This window comes from Cnephaeus nilssonii (genome assembly GCF_951640355.1).
Source record: "Cnephaeus nilssonii genome assembly, chromosome: 6".
Taxonomy (NCBI): Eukaryota; Metazoa; Chordata; class Mammalia; order Chiroptera; family Vespertilionidae; genus Cnephaeus; species Cnephaeus nilssonii.
The window spans coordinates 25,802,472-25,818,075 of record NC_137077.1 but is presented as its reverse complement, the minus strand read 5'-3'; the positions used below and the strand labels follow the sequence as shown (position 1 = coordinate 25,818,075).

The 15,604-nt window shown below is 40.2% G+C and overlaps 1 protein-coding gene across 1 annotated transcript in view; it reads left to right on the top strand.

Annotated features, from left to right (window-relative positions):
• The window catches only part of RERG (RAS like estrogen regulated growth inhibitor), a 111,924-nt gene extending 96,549 nt beyond the window's left edge, over nucleotides 1-15,375 (top strand). The window contains exons 4-5 of the mRNA XM_079775424.1: nucleotides 11,915-11,988; nucleotides 13,512-15,375. Coding sequence (XP_079631550.1) covers nucleotides 11,915-11,988; nucleotides 13,512-13,919 — 482 coding nt within the window. The 3' untranslated portion in view covers nucleotides 13,920-15,375. The remainder of the gene's footprint in view (nucleotides 1-11,914; nucleotides 11,989-13,511) is intronic.
• Nucleotides 15,376-15,604: the final 229 nt, after the last annotated feature.

The window sequence follows — 15,604 nt, the reverse complement described above, 5'->3', positions numbered from 1 at the left end:
TGCAGTGGGCACAGGGCAGGTCTTGGCCCATCCTCTGCATCCCTGCCCAGCCCCTCCTGCTGTGGCCCCTGGTCCCCTGTCTGCCAGCAGCTCCGCTCCTGCTGCCGCTGCTCCCATGCACTGACACTGGCCCCGCTTGCACACCCTGACGGCACGGAACGATTGGGGCCGGCATCAGCAGCAAGTGTGAGCGGGGCTGGAGCTGTCAGTGGGTGCCAGCAGCAGCTGCTGCCCCAATCACCCCTCAGGAGCAGGGGGAGGTGGAGAAGCCCTCAGGGGCAATCGGGCCGGCAGCCGCTGCTAGCACCCGCTGACAGCACTAAGAGATCAGGGCCAGCATCGGCAGCAGGTGCAAGTGCCAGGTGGGACTGTGGCACATGGGAGCAAAGAATTTGCAGTAACCACCAGAGGCTTGCCCCGATGACAGTGACTGGCACCCCATCTTGGTCTGGTGCCCCTGCTCACCTGCTCCACCATCCCGCCGTGGCCAATGCCTGCCATGTTCCATGCTCTGCTGCCTGCTGCTGACACCCGCCATGTTCCGTGCACGCCCCCTGTTGGTCAACGCCCATCATAGTGACCGGTTGTTCGGTTGTTCCACTGTTCTATTTGCATATTAGGGTTTTATATATATATAGGTATTTAGTTATCTTATAAATAATGCTAAAAATCCAGGGGCTCTAAGTTAAGTTTCAGATTTTACTCTGAATGAAGCCTTTGAGCTTTTGTTTGTCATGCCCTAGTTGGTTTCCTAAAGGGCACCAACATTGAAACCCAAAGGAAGAGGGAAAGGCATACACTATTTCACTCCCAGGCCCGTGTCCCAGGCCGAGCTGGCCTGGCTCAGATGGTGAAATGGGCAGAGATGATTCCTGGGTGTTTTTGTTCTGGGGCTGGTTTTGTTATCGCTGTTGTAGCTGTCACCTATGTTCAGTTCAAAAGGGAACTTTTTCTCCCTTTGGGCCTCCTTTCATTGCTTTACTCATCCATTCACAAGTGTTTGTTAAATGCTCCTATGTGTGAGATTATTCTAGGTGCTGAGGATAAATCAATAGGCAGAAAGAGAAAGCTTTGGCTCTTTTGAGCTCATTGACTAGTAAAGAAAGAAGAGTCAATAACCAACTAAATGTGTCAATTGTGATAAGTACTCTGAAGGAAAATTGAACAGGTAAGGCGATAGAATGATTTTATTGTTTATTTCACTTTAACATTTTAATCTATCTGGAACTTACCTTAGTGAGAAGTATAAGGTGAAAGCCTAATAATTTTTCCAAATAGTTTATCAATTATTACCCTATTATTTATTAAATACTCCACCTTTCCCCTCTACTTCTAACGCTGCTTTTTATACAGTCAGTTGTCTTTGGAATCTCTTATGTAAAGTTACATAGGATTAGCATATAAGCTACACACATCCTCCCATATACTTTATCTTTAGATTACTTATAATACTAAGACAGTTGTTACACTGTATTGTTTAGGGGAAAATGACAAGAAAAATATAAGTACATGTTCAGTACAGACCCAACCATTATAGACCTAACTACATAGTACATGTTAGCAACACATAACCGTTTTTTTCAAGTATTTTTGATGCACAGTTGGTTAAACCCAGGTATACTGGGTCATTTACACCAGGAACTAGTTCTAAATTTGCTTTTCACATCCAACACCAGTACCACACTCTTGATCATTGTGTGCCCTTTAGAACACAATACCCAAGTAGAGAATGTCTTCCTTCTTTACTATTTTACAATATTACCTTGGCTGCTATTTCCAATTTATTCTTCCAGGTCAATTTTTAAAACTCTATCATAATATGACATAATTTTTATTGGAAGGGCATTAAAATTATAAATTACTTTGAGAAGATTCACATCTTTATGATAGTCAATTTTTTAATCTAAGAGATCTTTACTTCTTTGTTTTTCCTTTAGGTAAATTGTTTTTCAACATCAATAATTTTAATATGTTTTTAATATATCCACAACCTAATTTTAAAATGATGTGGTTGGATTTAAAATGCATTTTTTAAAATATATTTTATTGATTTTTTACAGAGAGGAAGGGAGAGGGAGAGTTAGTAACATCGATGAGAGAGAAACATTGATCAACTGCCTCCTGCACATCCCCCACTGGGGATGTGCCCACAACCAAGGTACATACATGCCCTTGACTGGAATCGAACCTGGGACCCTTGAGTCCACAGGTCAAACCGGTTAGGGTGCATTTTAAAAAAATCCACTGAGCCAAACCGGTTAGGGCACATTTGGTTTTTTAAAAAATCATTCATTTCTGTTGTTTGTTCCACCTAAGTACTTACTCTCTTCTTATATTTTTATTACTTATATAAGCTTTACAAAGTTCCTGAGACTCTTCATGATTTATGGAAGTTCAGTAGAAAAATACTAATTTCATTTAGTTATACCAGTACATCTCAACAAAAGATGAAGCTTATAAAAAGGATCTCATAAAAATTTTGAACTCTCTCTGAGTATGTTCCAGTAATTACTATTGTTAATACCTGAGGTGAACTAATTTTCCTTTTGTTTTTGTTTTATTAATTCTGAGAAACAATCGTTGTAAATAGAATTCTGTCGGCATCAGTTATCTGTAGTGCAGGCTTCCTCACTAGAATAATGAAACTGTTTCGAGTGACCTTGTACTGTACTGCTCTGAAAGGGTTGCAGCTGCTAAGCAACAAGAGCGTTGATCAGACTTCAGGAATATCTGCTGTATGACTCACTCCCAGGTGAGGCTTTCGTTGACTCATGCTGGAAAGTGGTGTGTGTCTGTGTGTGCGCACGTGTGAGAAGTCACGAGTGTTCTAGCCTAGAGGAGTTCCCAATCCATCTGATCCAAGAGCCGTCAGCATTTCCGGAACTAAACTTCATACTCTCATAGAGTTTTTCAAATCCACCACCAATAGAGAAGGCTACATTAAAAAGCAAAGGTGGGTACTTGAATTATTAGGGGGATCACTTTATAAATTAAGTAATTGTCTAACCACTATGCCGTACACCTGAAACTAATATTAAAAAAATTGAATATCAACTGTAATTGAATAATAAAAATTTAAAGAGCAAAGTGGGATATTTGTACAAAAAATAGTCTTGAATACTGAATTCAGTGCCTTCCTTAAAAATATGGAGCAGTTTTTTTTTTCAATCTGTAACAGAATTATTGTTCCATGAGAAGCTGAAGGGCATAAACACCATTCAACATACTAATAAAAAATGGAATATTTACTACTCTGAAATAATTCTATGAAGGAAATGTTTGCTACTATCATAGCAAGTGATTCCCAACTTTTTAGATGTCAGGACACAATGTTTATGTTTTGGTGTTTGTTTGTTTGTTTGTTTGTGTTTTTTTTAATATTTTTATTGTTGAGATGTCCCCCTTCTTTTTCTCCCTTTCCCCCACCACCTGGTTCCCACCCTGCCCCAGGCCTTCACCACCTTATTGTCTATGTCCATGAGTTATACATATATGCATATAGTTCTTTGGTTAATCTCTCCCTTCCCCTCCCCCCTGTTTGTTTTTTAATGGAGAGGGAATATTGTAGGAATTACAATTAGGGATGTAAGCAAGGGGCAGAGGGCAAGGAAGAACTAAACTTGTTCTCTCAATAGACACTTGCATTCCATAAAAGAAGAAATATTTTAGCATTCAGGAGTTTTGAAGGATATAATAATCTAAGAAAAATGTTCGATCATTTATTTACATTGAACAATTATAAATTCCCCTAAATTTTTCTCATTTCACTGTGGGTCAGTGAAATCTTTGTCAGAGGCCAGAGCTGGTCAAGCACAGCATTTGATAATGACCACTGCAGCCTGTGAGATTTGGAACTTAGACCCTCTAATCAGGAACACTTCTTGATGGTGGTAGCAGCAATGTTCTGGTTGCAAAACAACAGGATCCGTGTTCTGATTAGATCCCAGGAGAGAACTGAATCTCTCTGAGAGTCAGATTACCCTCAGAAAATACTGAACATGTCAGAGAACACAGACATAAGTTTAGATCGTGTGCAATTGTGTGTGTGTGTGTGTGTGTGTGTGTGTGTGTGTGTGTGTGTGGTGTGGTGTGTTGGGGGCATTTAGAGAGATTGCCTTTCAGTATTGATCACTACTTCTGCCCCATAGAGGCACCCTGCTCTGTGTTTGAATGGATCATGGTGTCTATCTGGTCAGTAAAGACTCAGACAAGAATGAAGGTAGGAATTGGGAGACATACTGAGCTCAGTGATGATGTTATTTTGTGGCTGGTTCTGCCGGCCTGCATTTCTGCTTAGAAAGGCTCATACAAAGAGAGGGACACGCCTGGAACAAGCCTCTCCACCGAAGATTAAAGCAGAAGTACTTAACCAACTCTAAGAACTATTCAATAGCTCTTTAATGTTGGCACAGAAAGGAACTTTGAGATCAGCATTTGACAAATAAGAATGGAAGTCCAACCAAGTAAATGTATCCACAATTATGTGACTAGTTTGTGGTTAGACCAGCAATAGAACTCAAGTCAGTACAATTTCCACTCTAGCACAAATCAGTGTTACTAACTGCTGTTGTTGCTGTTTTGGCCAATTGTCCATATTAATATGTTAACATTTACTCCAAGAGCTAAATTAGTGAAAGGATCAACCATACAGTACCTCTTTGAGCATCAATTTCTCTTCGAGTATATAAAATATACTTCTATTTATAAAAATATACTATTTACTGAATGTACGCTTTAAGCCACAAACCTCTCATATACAGTGCAATCCAGACATAATTTTTAACATGCCTAATTACATATTTGTACTAATATTGGTTTTTATAAGTATACAACATTTTGGTTCCTTTAGAAATATCTCTTCAGTAACCATCCCCCTACACTTCATAAAAAAGACTCAAAATGTCATTTTCTGTCAGTATGAGAAAAATGAAAAGTGTTTCTACCCTTCAAACACGTACACATTTTCTTTAATATTCTAAAATGAATAGTAGAGCCCAGCTGGTGTGTCTCAGTGTTTGAGCATTGATCCATGAACCAGGTCAGGTTGGATTCCTGTCAGGGCAAATGCCTGGCTTATGGGCTCAATCCCCAGTAGGGGGCGTGCAGGAGGCAGCTGATCAATGTTTCTCTCTCATTGATGCTTCTAACTCTCCTCTCTAAAATCAATAAAAATATTTTAATAAAATATTAGCAGAGATTAGTTTCAAAAAGTACCTAATACTTTTTTTTAGTATTATCTTTAGAAAAACAAGCACATGGTACAGCCTTTTGCCTCTCTGGGCAACACTTGCACTGTTTTACTTTTGTCAAGGGTGCTGAAGGAGAGGAGAAACTCAACGAAAAAAATGCTCAAAATGGCATGAAACCAGCCCTCGGCTTCGATGAAATGACTGCTGCCACCCGCGGCTACGTCGGTGGCAGACATTCCCTCATTTCCTGCATGTCATCGTTTTCGTTTCGGTTCACTAACAGCCAAAGAGTCACGCAACTTCATACAATTTCCATTATGTTCTATTTCCCCCTACTGCGGTCTTCTGTGGCTGAAATTCATATCCTATTTATCATGGAAGCAGCAGAGAAAAATGTCCCTGCCTGTCAGACTTTTGGTGCAAAGGGATGGAAGAGAGCCCAGGCTCTGTTTTCCAGGCTCCCGGGGTGGGCTGATGCCAGCCCCTTAAAGAGGGAAGGCAGCAGGGAGGTCACCCAGGACCTCTGAGGAGACACTGGGCGTGGTTCCAGCGCCTGTGCTGCTCTCTGGGCCTCTGCGCCCCACGCTGGGACTCTGGGGATGAAGAAGGAAATGAATGACAGAACACTTAGAGATGAGTCGCTGTAAATGGTATTTCAGAGCATTAAATCACCCAAAACAATAATCTCCCACTTAACTTAAAAGAGTAAGGGGGTGGAATGGCCTAGAATTGAGAATCGGACTTACCACATATGGATTGCATACTCCAGGAGAATGAGAACAATATTTATTAAAATATATTGAGTACAATCTCATTTTTAAATTTTAATTCTCAGAAAAGACGTCAGCAATGTGCCGTGCCCGGGACAGTAATCATGGTGGCAGTTATGCTACTGGGTTAAGTCTCCTTCTTGTAGTTTGTATTTTGAGTAGATTTACAGCAAAGTAACATAAAGCTGTGGTCAAAAAAGAACTATAAAATAGTTGATGAGATGAAGAAGTGAGTCAGGAACATGAGGTAAACAGGGGAAAAACTAAAAGCACTGGCTTACCAGCTACCCTGATGGGAAAGAAACTTCTAGGTTTATTTGGTATGCTGATTGGTTAGTGATTTGAGTAAGTTAGGTGCAAATAATTGAGCTAATTAAATTAATACTTAAGTTAGTCATTCCCTTCTGGTCCTGGTACCATGTCAGATATATGTGAAGCCTTTATTTAACTTTTCCCACATCCCATATTCTGACACCATTGCCCTCCTCTTTCCCACAGGTATATAATCCAACGTAGTTGAAACTTAGCATAGTGGTTAAAAGCTGAAATTTCCAAAGCCATCTTCCTGGGTTCCAATCCACTTACCACTTGCCACTGGGTGACCTGTAGCAAGTTATTTAGTGCTGTTGTGTCTCAGTTTCCTCATGTAAAATGGAGCTAAGGGTAACACATACTTCATGAGATATTTGTGAGAATTAAATGAGTTAATATGAGTAAAGCATTTAGAACAATTCTTGGTCAAATGGTAAGCAGTATGAGCTAGCTAATATATATACACAAGAGGCCCAGTGCACGAAATTCGTGCACGGGGGGTGGGGGGGTTGTCCCTCAGCACAGCCTGCAGCCTCTCCAATCTGGGACATCCCTCTCACAATCAAGGATTGCTGGCTCCCAACTGCTCGCCTGCCTGCCTTCCTGATTGCCCCTAACTGCCTCTGCCTGCCAGCCTGATCACCCCCTAACCACTCCCCTGCCAGCCTGATTGATGCCTAACTGCTCCCCTGCCAGCCTGTTTGCCCCTAACTTCCCTCCCCTGCAAGCCTGGTCACCCCTAACTGCCCTCCCCTGCAGGCCTGGTCCCCCCCAACTGCTCTCCCCTGCAGGCCTGGGTCCCTCCCAACTGCCCTTCCCTGCAGGCCTGTTTGCCCCCAACTTCCTCCTCTGCCGGCTTGGTCACCCCTAACTGCCCTCCCTGCAGGCTTGACTACCCCCAACTGCCCTCCCTTGCAGGCCTGGTCCCTCCCAACTGCCCTCCTCTGCTGACCATCTTGTGGTGGCCATCTTGTGTCCAATGGGGGCAGGATCTTTGACCACATGAGGGCAGCCATCTTGTGTATTGGAGTGATGGTCAATCTGCATATTACTCTTTTATTAGATAGGATAGAGGCCTGGTGCATGGGTGGGGGCCAGCTGGTTTGCCCTGAAGGGTATCCCGGATCAGGGTGGGGGTTCCCTTGGGGCATGGGGGGGCCTGGGTGAGGGGCCTGTGGTGGTTTGCAGGCCATCCATGCCCCCTGGCAACCCAAGCGGAGGCCCTGGTATCTGGGGTTTATTTATCTTCTACAGTTGAAACTTTGTAGCCTGGAGTGGAGCCAAGCCTTCTGCTTGCTCTGTGGCAGTAGCCATTTCTGTTGGGATTTATGTATCTAATATAATTGAAATTTGTAGCCTTAAGCAGAGGCCTGGGCCAGCCAGGGTTGAGGAAAGCTTGGCTTCCTTCATTGCCCGGGACAACCCTAGCCTCCTGCTCTTTCCAGCTCCATAGCTGCCGCCATTTCTGTTTTGATTTATGTAAATTCTATCATTGAAACTTTGTAGCCTTGAGTGGAGGCCTAGGTTGGCAAGGGCAGGTGGAAAGCTTGGTTTCCTCCATTGCTGGGGAAACCAAAGCTTCCCTCCTGCTCTCTGTGGCTGTAGCCATCTTGGTTGCATTTATTTGCATATTCGCTCCTGATTGGCTGGTGGGCGTGGCTTGTGGGCCCAGCTTGTGGGTATAGCGAAGTGATGGTTAATTTGAATATTACTCTTTTATTAGATAGGATAGTTTTGAAAAATGTATTTTTATATATGCATACATTTTAAATTTCTGTAAATTTTATCTTGCTATAGATCTACCTATAGAGGTAATCATGTGATTTTTTTCCCCTTTAGTCCCTTAATGTGTTAAATTGCATCGATAGATTTTAAACAGTCTTTTCAGTCCTGAAATAAACTCTACCTGACCATGATGTACTTTTCTTATTACAACTCTTGGATTTAATTGAATAATATTTGATTTGGAATTTTTTAATCTATGAGCCTACAATTTCTTTTTTTCTCTTATTTCTCTTGTAATACTTCTTATGAGAATAAACATAATGCTCCATAAAAGGAATTGGGTAGCTGACCTTTTAATATTTTCTAGAACAATGTGTTTAATGTTTAATGGAAATCTACTATAAAGCCAATTATATGCAATTGCTTTTTATGATTAGGAGAAATCCACAATTAGCATTTAAGTGTAGTTACTGTCTATAATAGAGCTAAGTGTTCTATTTCTTATTGTTCCAATCTATGATTGTCTTTTCCCAGAATTTATTGGGGTTTGAAATCAGTTGTTATACAGTTCCTAATATTATTTTATTTTATTTTATCTTTTTTTTTTTTTTATCTCCCACTCTCCTAGCCCAGACTGGTGTGTTTTCCCTAGATGACATTTGGAATCTTTTAATAGTTGTAACATTAGCATACATTTGCATACCTTATGCTAATAGGGCTATTTATTTTTTAAAATTTAATAAATCTTTATTGTTCAGATTATTACAATAGTTTCTCCTTTTCCCCCCCATAGTTCCCCTCCACCTGGTTCCCACCCCACCCTTTGCCCTTACCTCCCCCCCACTGTCCTCATCCATAGGTGTACAATTTTTGTCCAGTCACTTCCTGCACTCCCCATACCCCTTTCCCCCTGAGAATTATCAGTCCACTCCCTTTCTATGCCCCTGATTCTATTATATTCACCAGTTTATTCTGTTCCTCAGATTTTTAATTCACTTGATTTTTGGGTTCACTTGTTGATAGATATGTATTTGTTGTTCATAATTTTTATCTTTACTTTTTTCTTCTTCCTTTTTTTAAAGAATACCTTTCAGCATTTCATATAATACTGGTTTGGTGGTGATGAACTCCTTTAGCTTTTTCTTATCTGTGAAGCTCTTTATCTGATCTTCCATTCTGAATGATAACTTTGCTGGGTAGAGTAATCTTGGTTGTAGGTTCTTGCTATTCATCACTTTGAATATTTCTTGCCACTCCCATCTGGCCTGCATAGTTTCTGTTGAGAAATCAGCTGACAATCGTATGGGTGCTCCCTTGTAGGTAATTAACTGTTTTTCTCTTGCTGCTTTTAATATTCTCTCTTTGTCTTTTGCTCTTGGCATTTTAATTATGATGTGTCTTGGTGTGGTCCTCTTTGGATTCCTTTTGTTTGGGGTTCTCTGCGCTTCCTGGACTTGTAAATCTATTTCTTTCACCAGGTGGGGGAAGTTTTCAGTCATTATTTCTTCAAATAGGTTTTCAGTGTCTTGCTCTCTCTCTTCTTCTGTCACCCCCATAATTTTGATGTTGGTACGCTTGCAGTTGTCCCAGAGGCTTCTTACACTATCTTCAACTTTTTGGATTCTTTTTTCTTTTTTATTTTCTGGTTGAGTGTTTTTTGCTTCTTTGTATTTCAAATCTTTGACTTGATTCTTGTGTTCCTCTAGTCTGCTGTTGGGTTTCTGTATAATATTTTTTATTTCAGTCAGTGTATGTTTAATTTCTAGTTGGTCCTTTTTCATATCCTCCAGGGTCTAGCTAAATTTATCGGCCTTTTCTAGGAAATTCTTGAAAAAACCTTATAACCGTGGTTTTAAATTCTATATCCAGTCATTTATTTTCCTCCATTTCTTTCGTTTGTGATCTGTTACTTTGTCTCCGCATTTTCACTGCTTCCCTGAGTTGGTAGTGTAGCTTTGTGTGCTAGGTTTCCTATATGGCCCAGTGGTTCAGCCTCCCCAGTCACCTGAGGTGGACACTTTTGATGCACCCCTTTGTGGTCTGTGTGTACAGCCTTGTTGTAGTTAAGTCTTGATTGTTGTTGGTATCACTGGTAGGAATTGACCTCCAGGCCAATTGGCTATGTGTATAGCTGTGTCTACGCCGGGAGACCTGTGCTGGAGACAGCCTTATAGAACCAGACTTGCAAAATTGCAAAAGCCTCTGTGCTCAGCTTGGATGGGGCGAAGTCTCAGAGCTGAGCAGACAGTCTTGCCTTCCCGTCAGCCCTGCCCTTGCGCGCGCACCTCCAGGCCTCTGCCTTCCGCAACTCCCCTGAGTTTCCACCTGACAGTCCAGATTTCCCCAGGCTCACCCAAAACTGGGGTTCAGTACAGTCAGGACTGGGGTTTAGTGCAGTCGGGGGCTTCCTTCCCTCTCCCACCAGAGAATGCCAGCCAGGCACTCAGCCGCCCTTCCTCTCTGCGTGCGTGTCTCCGTACCTCAGTCCTTTGCAGCTCCTCTGATTCTCCATGTGCTTTCCTCTTTCCTTCTAGTTGTAGAATTTCCACTCAGCCAGCTTTCCTGTGGTTCTGGATGATGTCTGTTCTGTCTTTTAGTTGTAGTTTTGAAATAGTTGTATGAGGCAGCAATTTTGGTGTTTACCTATGCCGCCATCTTGGTTTCTCCCTAATATTATTTTATTTCATCAAAGTATGTAGCTATTTCCTCTTTTTGTGTTAAATTTCATATGATTGCACCTTCTCCCTTAATTTACTAGACAGCATTGCCAGATTTTTACCTACCCGCTACCTCTTTTTTTTTTTTAATTTTTTCAAGCACTGTGCTTTGGTTTTTGCTATCTTTATCTAACTTTTTTCCTGCTGTTTTCTCTCTTGCTTCTTTTCTCATATCTTCTTGGATTTTTCATATAGAGCAGCACTCTTGGTATTTATTTTAACCTCTGGTTTCCATTTCATGTGCTAAGGGGCACATTCAGAGCCACCTAAAACTCTTGTACTGCTAACTTCTCATGCAATAAAGCTTGGGGACCATTTTATCAGGGGTGGGGAACCTTTTTCTGCCAAGGGCCATTTGGATATTTATAACATCATTTGTGGGCCATTCAACTTAAAAATTAGCCTGCTATATTTGGTCAAACATTTAATTAACTTACCTCTAATGCATTGGCAGGGCCAGAGCAAATGATTTTTCAGGCCTTACACAGCCTGCATGCTGGATGTTTCCCACCCATGCCTAGTGCTGAGCTGCCATTGTTTTTTTTTACCCTGAAGAGGCAACAAGAGCAAGAGAACTCTGTTTGTTCCATCTCCCCTCCATATTGCCTAACTCTCCTCTACTTTTCTCACCAATTCCCCAAACATCAGGGCCCATTAGCCTTCTACTACTACAAGGGTTTCTCATAGTTTTACATGATCATTTTTACATGGATAACCATCACCTTCTTCTAATGCCTATTACATTTCTAGGGTTGAGGTCTAGAAAGAAATTAGCAGCTCCTGCTTACCTATCATCTTGTCTGGAACAGTAACAAACAGTGATTTCCAAATACTGGATTTTTAGTATCAAGGGAGAATGCATTCTATAGGAATAACTTTCTCATTTTAGGATGTGGAGGCCTCATTGTAGAAGGCAGACAGCATCAGGAAGCTGACCTCATAGGAGATTAAAATGAGCAAGAGGCAAAGAGACTCTCATGTGCTATATCCTGAAAGACTGTTACCTGTTACTTCTGAGAACTCTGCTGGTATAAAGATGACACATTCTTGCACATTCTTTCCTTCCTGCTGTGCACATTCACTTACACCATAAAACAGGCATACTCCTGTGACAAATTTGTAATTTTAAGAATCAAATCAAACCATGATCTTATTTACTTTTTTATCGTCTTTTTTTTTTTTTTTTTTCTCATTCCCTCAGAATCAACCTACCGACACCAAGCAACCATCGATGATGAAGTTGTCACCATGGAGATACTAGATACTGCTGGTCAGGTGAATAAGCAGTTCAGCTAAAATATTTTTTGGCTCAAATGAGATGTGCATATGAACAAAAGATACTTTCCTATAATTAACCAGTGATTCATAAAGACATTTTAATTTAATTATCTAACTATCTATATATCAATGTATTTGCAACAGTCTGTGTATGCATCCTTATGTAAATAACTCAGTACTTATAGGAGTTTGGAAAACACCATAACATTCACATTGCCCACCCATGTTTTGAGGGGTGAATTGCAAGATATTAATAGATTTTCGTGGTTAAAAGTGTTTTGAAATGCTCTGATAAAGTTAAACAGGAATCTTTCTTTATAGAAGTTCTCAGAGCATTTATTATGCTTATGTGTAAAGTAAATCATTAAGGACTTTAGTCTATATTATATTCTAAATTTATCTGACCTCAGAATCTCTTCAGAATCTTTTATCTTAGGAATCTCTCTTTTAATATTCTTTCTAGACCTCACCACATCCTATTGAAAATATGAGCCATATCATTAAACAATAACAATTTATTTAATATAAATTTGCTTTGAGGTCATTCAGTTCTGAGATTACCAATGGGTTCACAGATAGGTTTAGTTCCCAAAGATAGGAATGACCACTAGGAATGAGAATTAGGAAGCTGAAGGATTTCATGGTGCTTATCAGTGACCTATGACCCCAAGAAAACTAGCATTAAAGTATTTAATCCAAGAAATGTTCTTGCAAGTAACTATATACTTTTATTTCTCATCACCATCTGTTTCCTATACGTGTTCTCACCTTCCACCCAGAACTGATTCTAGAAAGAGGCAGCAGGAAAGTACATGCCTGCAGAAGTCATTGAGCCCATGAAGGCAATGCATTTTCAAATCACACACGCTGCCTTCCTAGGAAGGAGTGATCACACCCTTTGAAAATCACTTCAAATGAGTTTCTATCATTATTGAACTACATAATTTTTTGGAGAGTTGAAATAGGAGAGAAAAAAAGCCAAAAGCCCCAGACTCTGAGTTTGACTCTTCTATACGATTATTCCGTTTTTCTGCCCTTGGTGGCTAATTGTCCATAATCTGAAGGATGAAGAGATAAAACAAATAAACAAAAAAAATATCAAAACTATTTCACTAAGCTGTGCCTCTCATTCTTATCTCTAAGGGGTAGGGTAAGGTCTACTTTGTTACCTGTTTGCTAATTCCTTAATTGTGATGAAAAGTCTCAGAGGCAGTATGCTTAACTAAGATGGTACTTTCTTTATAGTTCTTGTGATTAAAGGCTTAATGATGTAGCAAGAAAAATTAGAAGCAGAAAGTTAAGGTCTAAGCAGATAGAAAAGTTCTAGTTTCCTAAAATACCTTGCTATGTGTAAGTAATGCTTCTATTCCCAACCAATTTGAGAGGGTAAGCTTGTCAAGAACTTTTAATGACGCTGACTAGAAAGAATAGTAATTAAGGGATCACTGTTAACATCAGCAGCATCTCTACGCTGGGATTACTTCCAGGTCTCCTGACTGCTGTGTTTTTCTTGCCATCAGGAAGACACCATTCAGAGGGAAGGACACATGCGATGGGGGGAAGGCTTTGTGCTGGTCTATGACATCACTGACCGAGGAAGTTTTGAGGAAATGCTGCCCCTGAAGAACATTCTGGATGAGATCAAAAAGCCCAAGAATGTGACTCTCATCTTGGTTGGAAACAAAGCTGACTTGGACCACTCCAGGCAGGTCAGTACTGAAGAAGGAGAGAAGCTGGCCACAGAATTGGCATGTGCTTTCTATGAGTGTTCTGCCTGCACTGGAGAAGGGAACATCACGGAGATATTCTACGAGCTGTGTCGAGAGGTGCGTCGCCGGAGGATGGTGCAGGGAAAGACAAGGAGACGCAGCTCCACCACGCATGTCAAGCAAGCCATTAACAAGATGCTCACCAAAATCAGTAGCTAGGCAGCTCCGTTCTTGTGAAGGCCCTACAGAGGTGGGTCGGGTCATTGGAAACACTTTCTTGTCCTTTTCCCTTTTTTATCCCCCCAAATAAAAGAAAATACTCCAGCCCTTACTCTAACTCTGGGAACTAGCTGAGCTTCCCCTTGTTCCCAGCCTCCTGTATGTTGAGAAGTTATAGAGTGTTTTATGCAATTTCAGTGCTGACAATTACTCCCTTCCCTGCTTGAATAAGGTACACTTCCTTGCAATTTGAACATGTAATCACCAGAGATTCTGAAATGGCTGGGTTTGTGTTAAGCTATTTTTAGGCATCATCACTTTGCTTCAGTAGGCTGAAATCTTTTCAAAGGCATTTTTAAATTCCTTTTCTCGTCCAAGTCTACAAATGGTCACCTTAGAAGTTCAAGATAATAGGAAATACAATAAAAACGCAGGAAGAGTAGCTGAAAGATTGGAGCATGGAATGGCATCCTGGTTCCTATTTGAAGCAAGGATTTTGTGAATTATCTTGTTTTTCTTGAACCCTTATTTTGTTCTTAAATTCAAACATGTTCTCACAAGGTTTTCCATTGTATAATAGAGAATTCCATTTCAATTGGTTCTCTCAATGATCCATTTATTGGTCATCACACCCTAATTCTTCTTCTGTAACTCCAACAAGAGTTCATTATAACAGAGGCAGTAGGACCCCTCCGTTCAGATCCTGCTACGCCCTTTCTCACCAAGCCCGGGGTGAAGTAAAGACACTAGGAATCTTTTCACCAAACCCTAACTTTATTGAATGCTAATAGAGGGTTTATAATTAGAGATGTCTGATTCATTTCTCTCTCTCTGCTTATCACCTTAGCAGAAAGACAACAGTCCAAAAGCAGAAAAATTAAGAATGAAGCTGAACTACCCTTGTGTTGGGGAGTCCAGCTCTGTGCCAGACACAGTGAGAAAAATTGGCCTCTGATTCATTACGTTGGTTGCAGGACTTCTTCTAATTCAGATTGGGACAAAAGTAGGTTTACAGCTGTTCATGTGGAAAATAATCAATAAATAATAATACAAGAATAATCTGTGTTTTGTGTACTCACAACTATAAACCTACTTTTGCCCCACCCTGTATTTTGGATAAATTAATTCACTTAGGAGAATTCAGAAAAGAACGGCTGATTAAAGTTCACTATACCCAAATAAATGTGTATAAAACAGGTTCTTATATTGTGAAAATGCACAGTCTATAACTGATAAAACCTTATGATTCTTTTTTTTCCTTATTTTGCCCCCATATATCAAGACTTGGGCACTTTATTTTAGAAGAAAATATGTATCTTTTACATATGTGTGTATTTATAAATGCATAGATATATGTATAAAAATGTATAAGAATTGGAGGCTTTAATTCACCAAATGCATTTGGACAACTTGGTGTAACTATTTTGTGTGAATATAATAAAAAGCATAATTTTCACATTCTCTCACATTAGGACAGTCTTTCTTGTAATAACATGAAATGTTTGTAAATTTTAATAGACACTTGAGGGGACATTCAAATCGTAGAGTTGATGAATCAGTGAATGTGATATAAAAAATAAGCTTCAGTTCACAATAATAGATACGATTTTTTTTAATGCTCAGGTACATATTTCATCAAATCCTCACAATAATCTTATGTAAGAGATGGTACTATGATTACAATT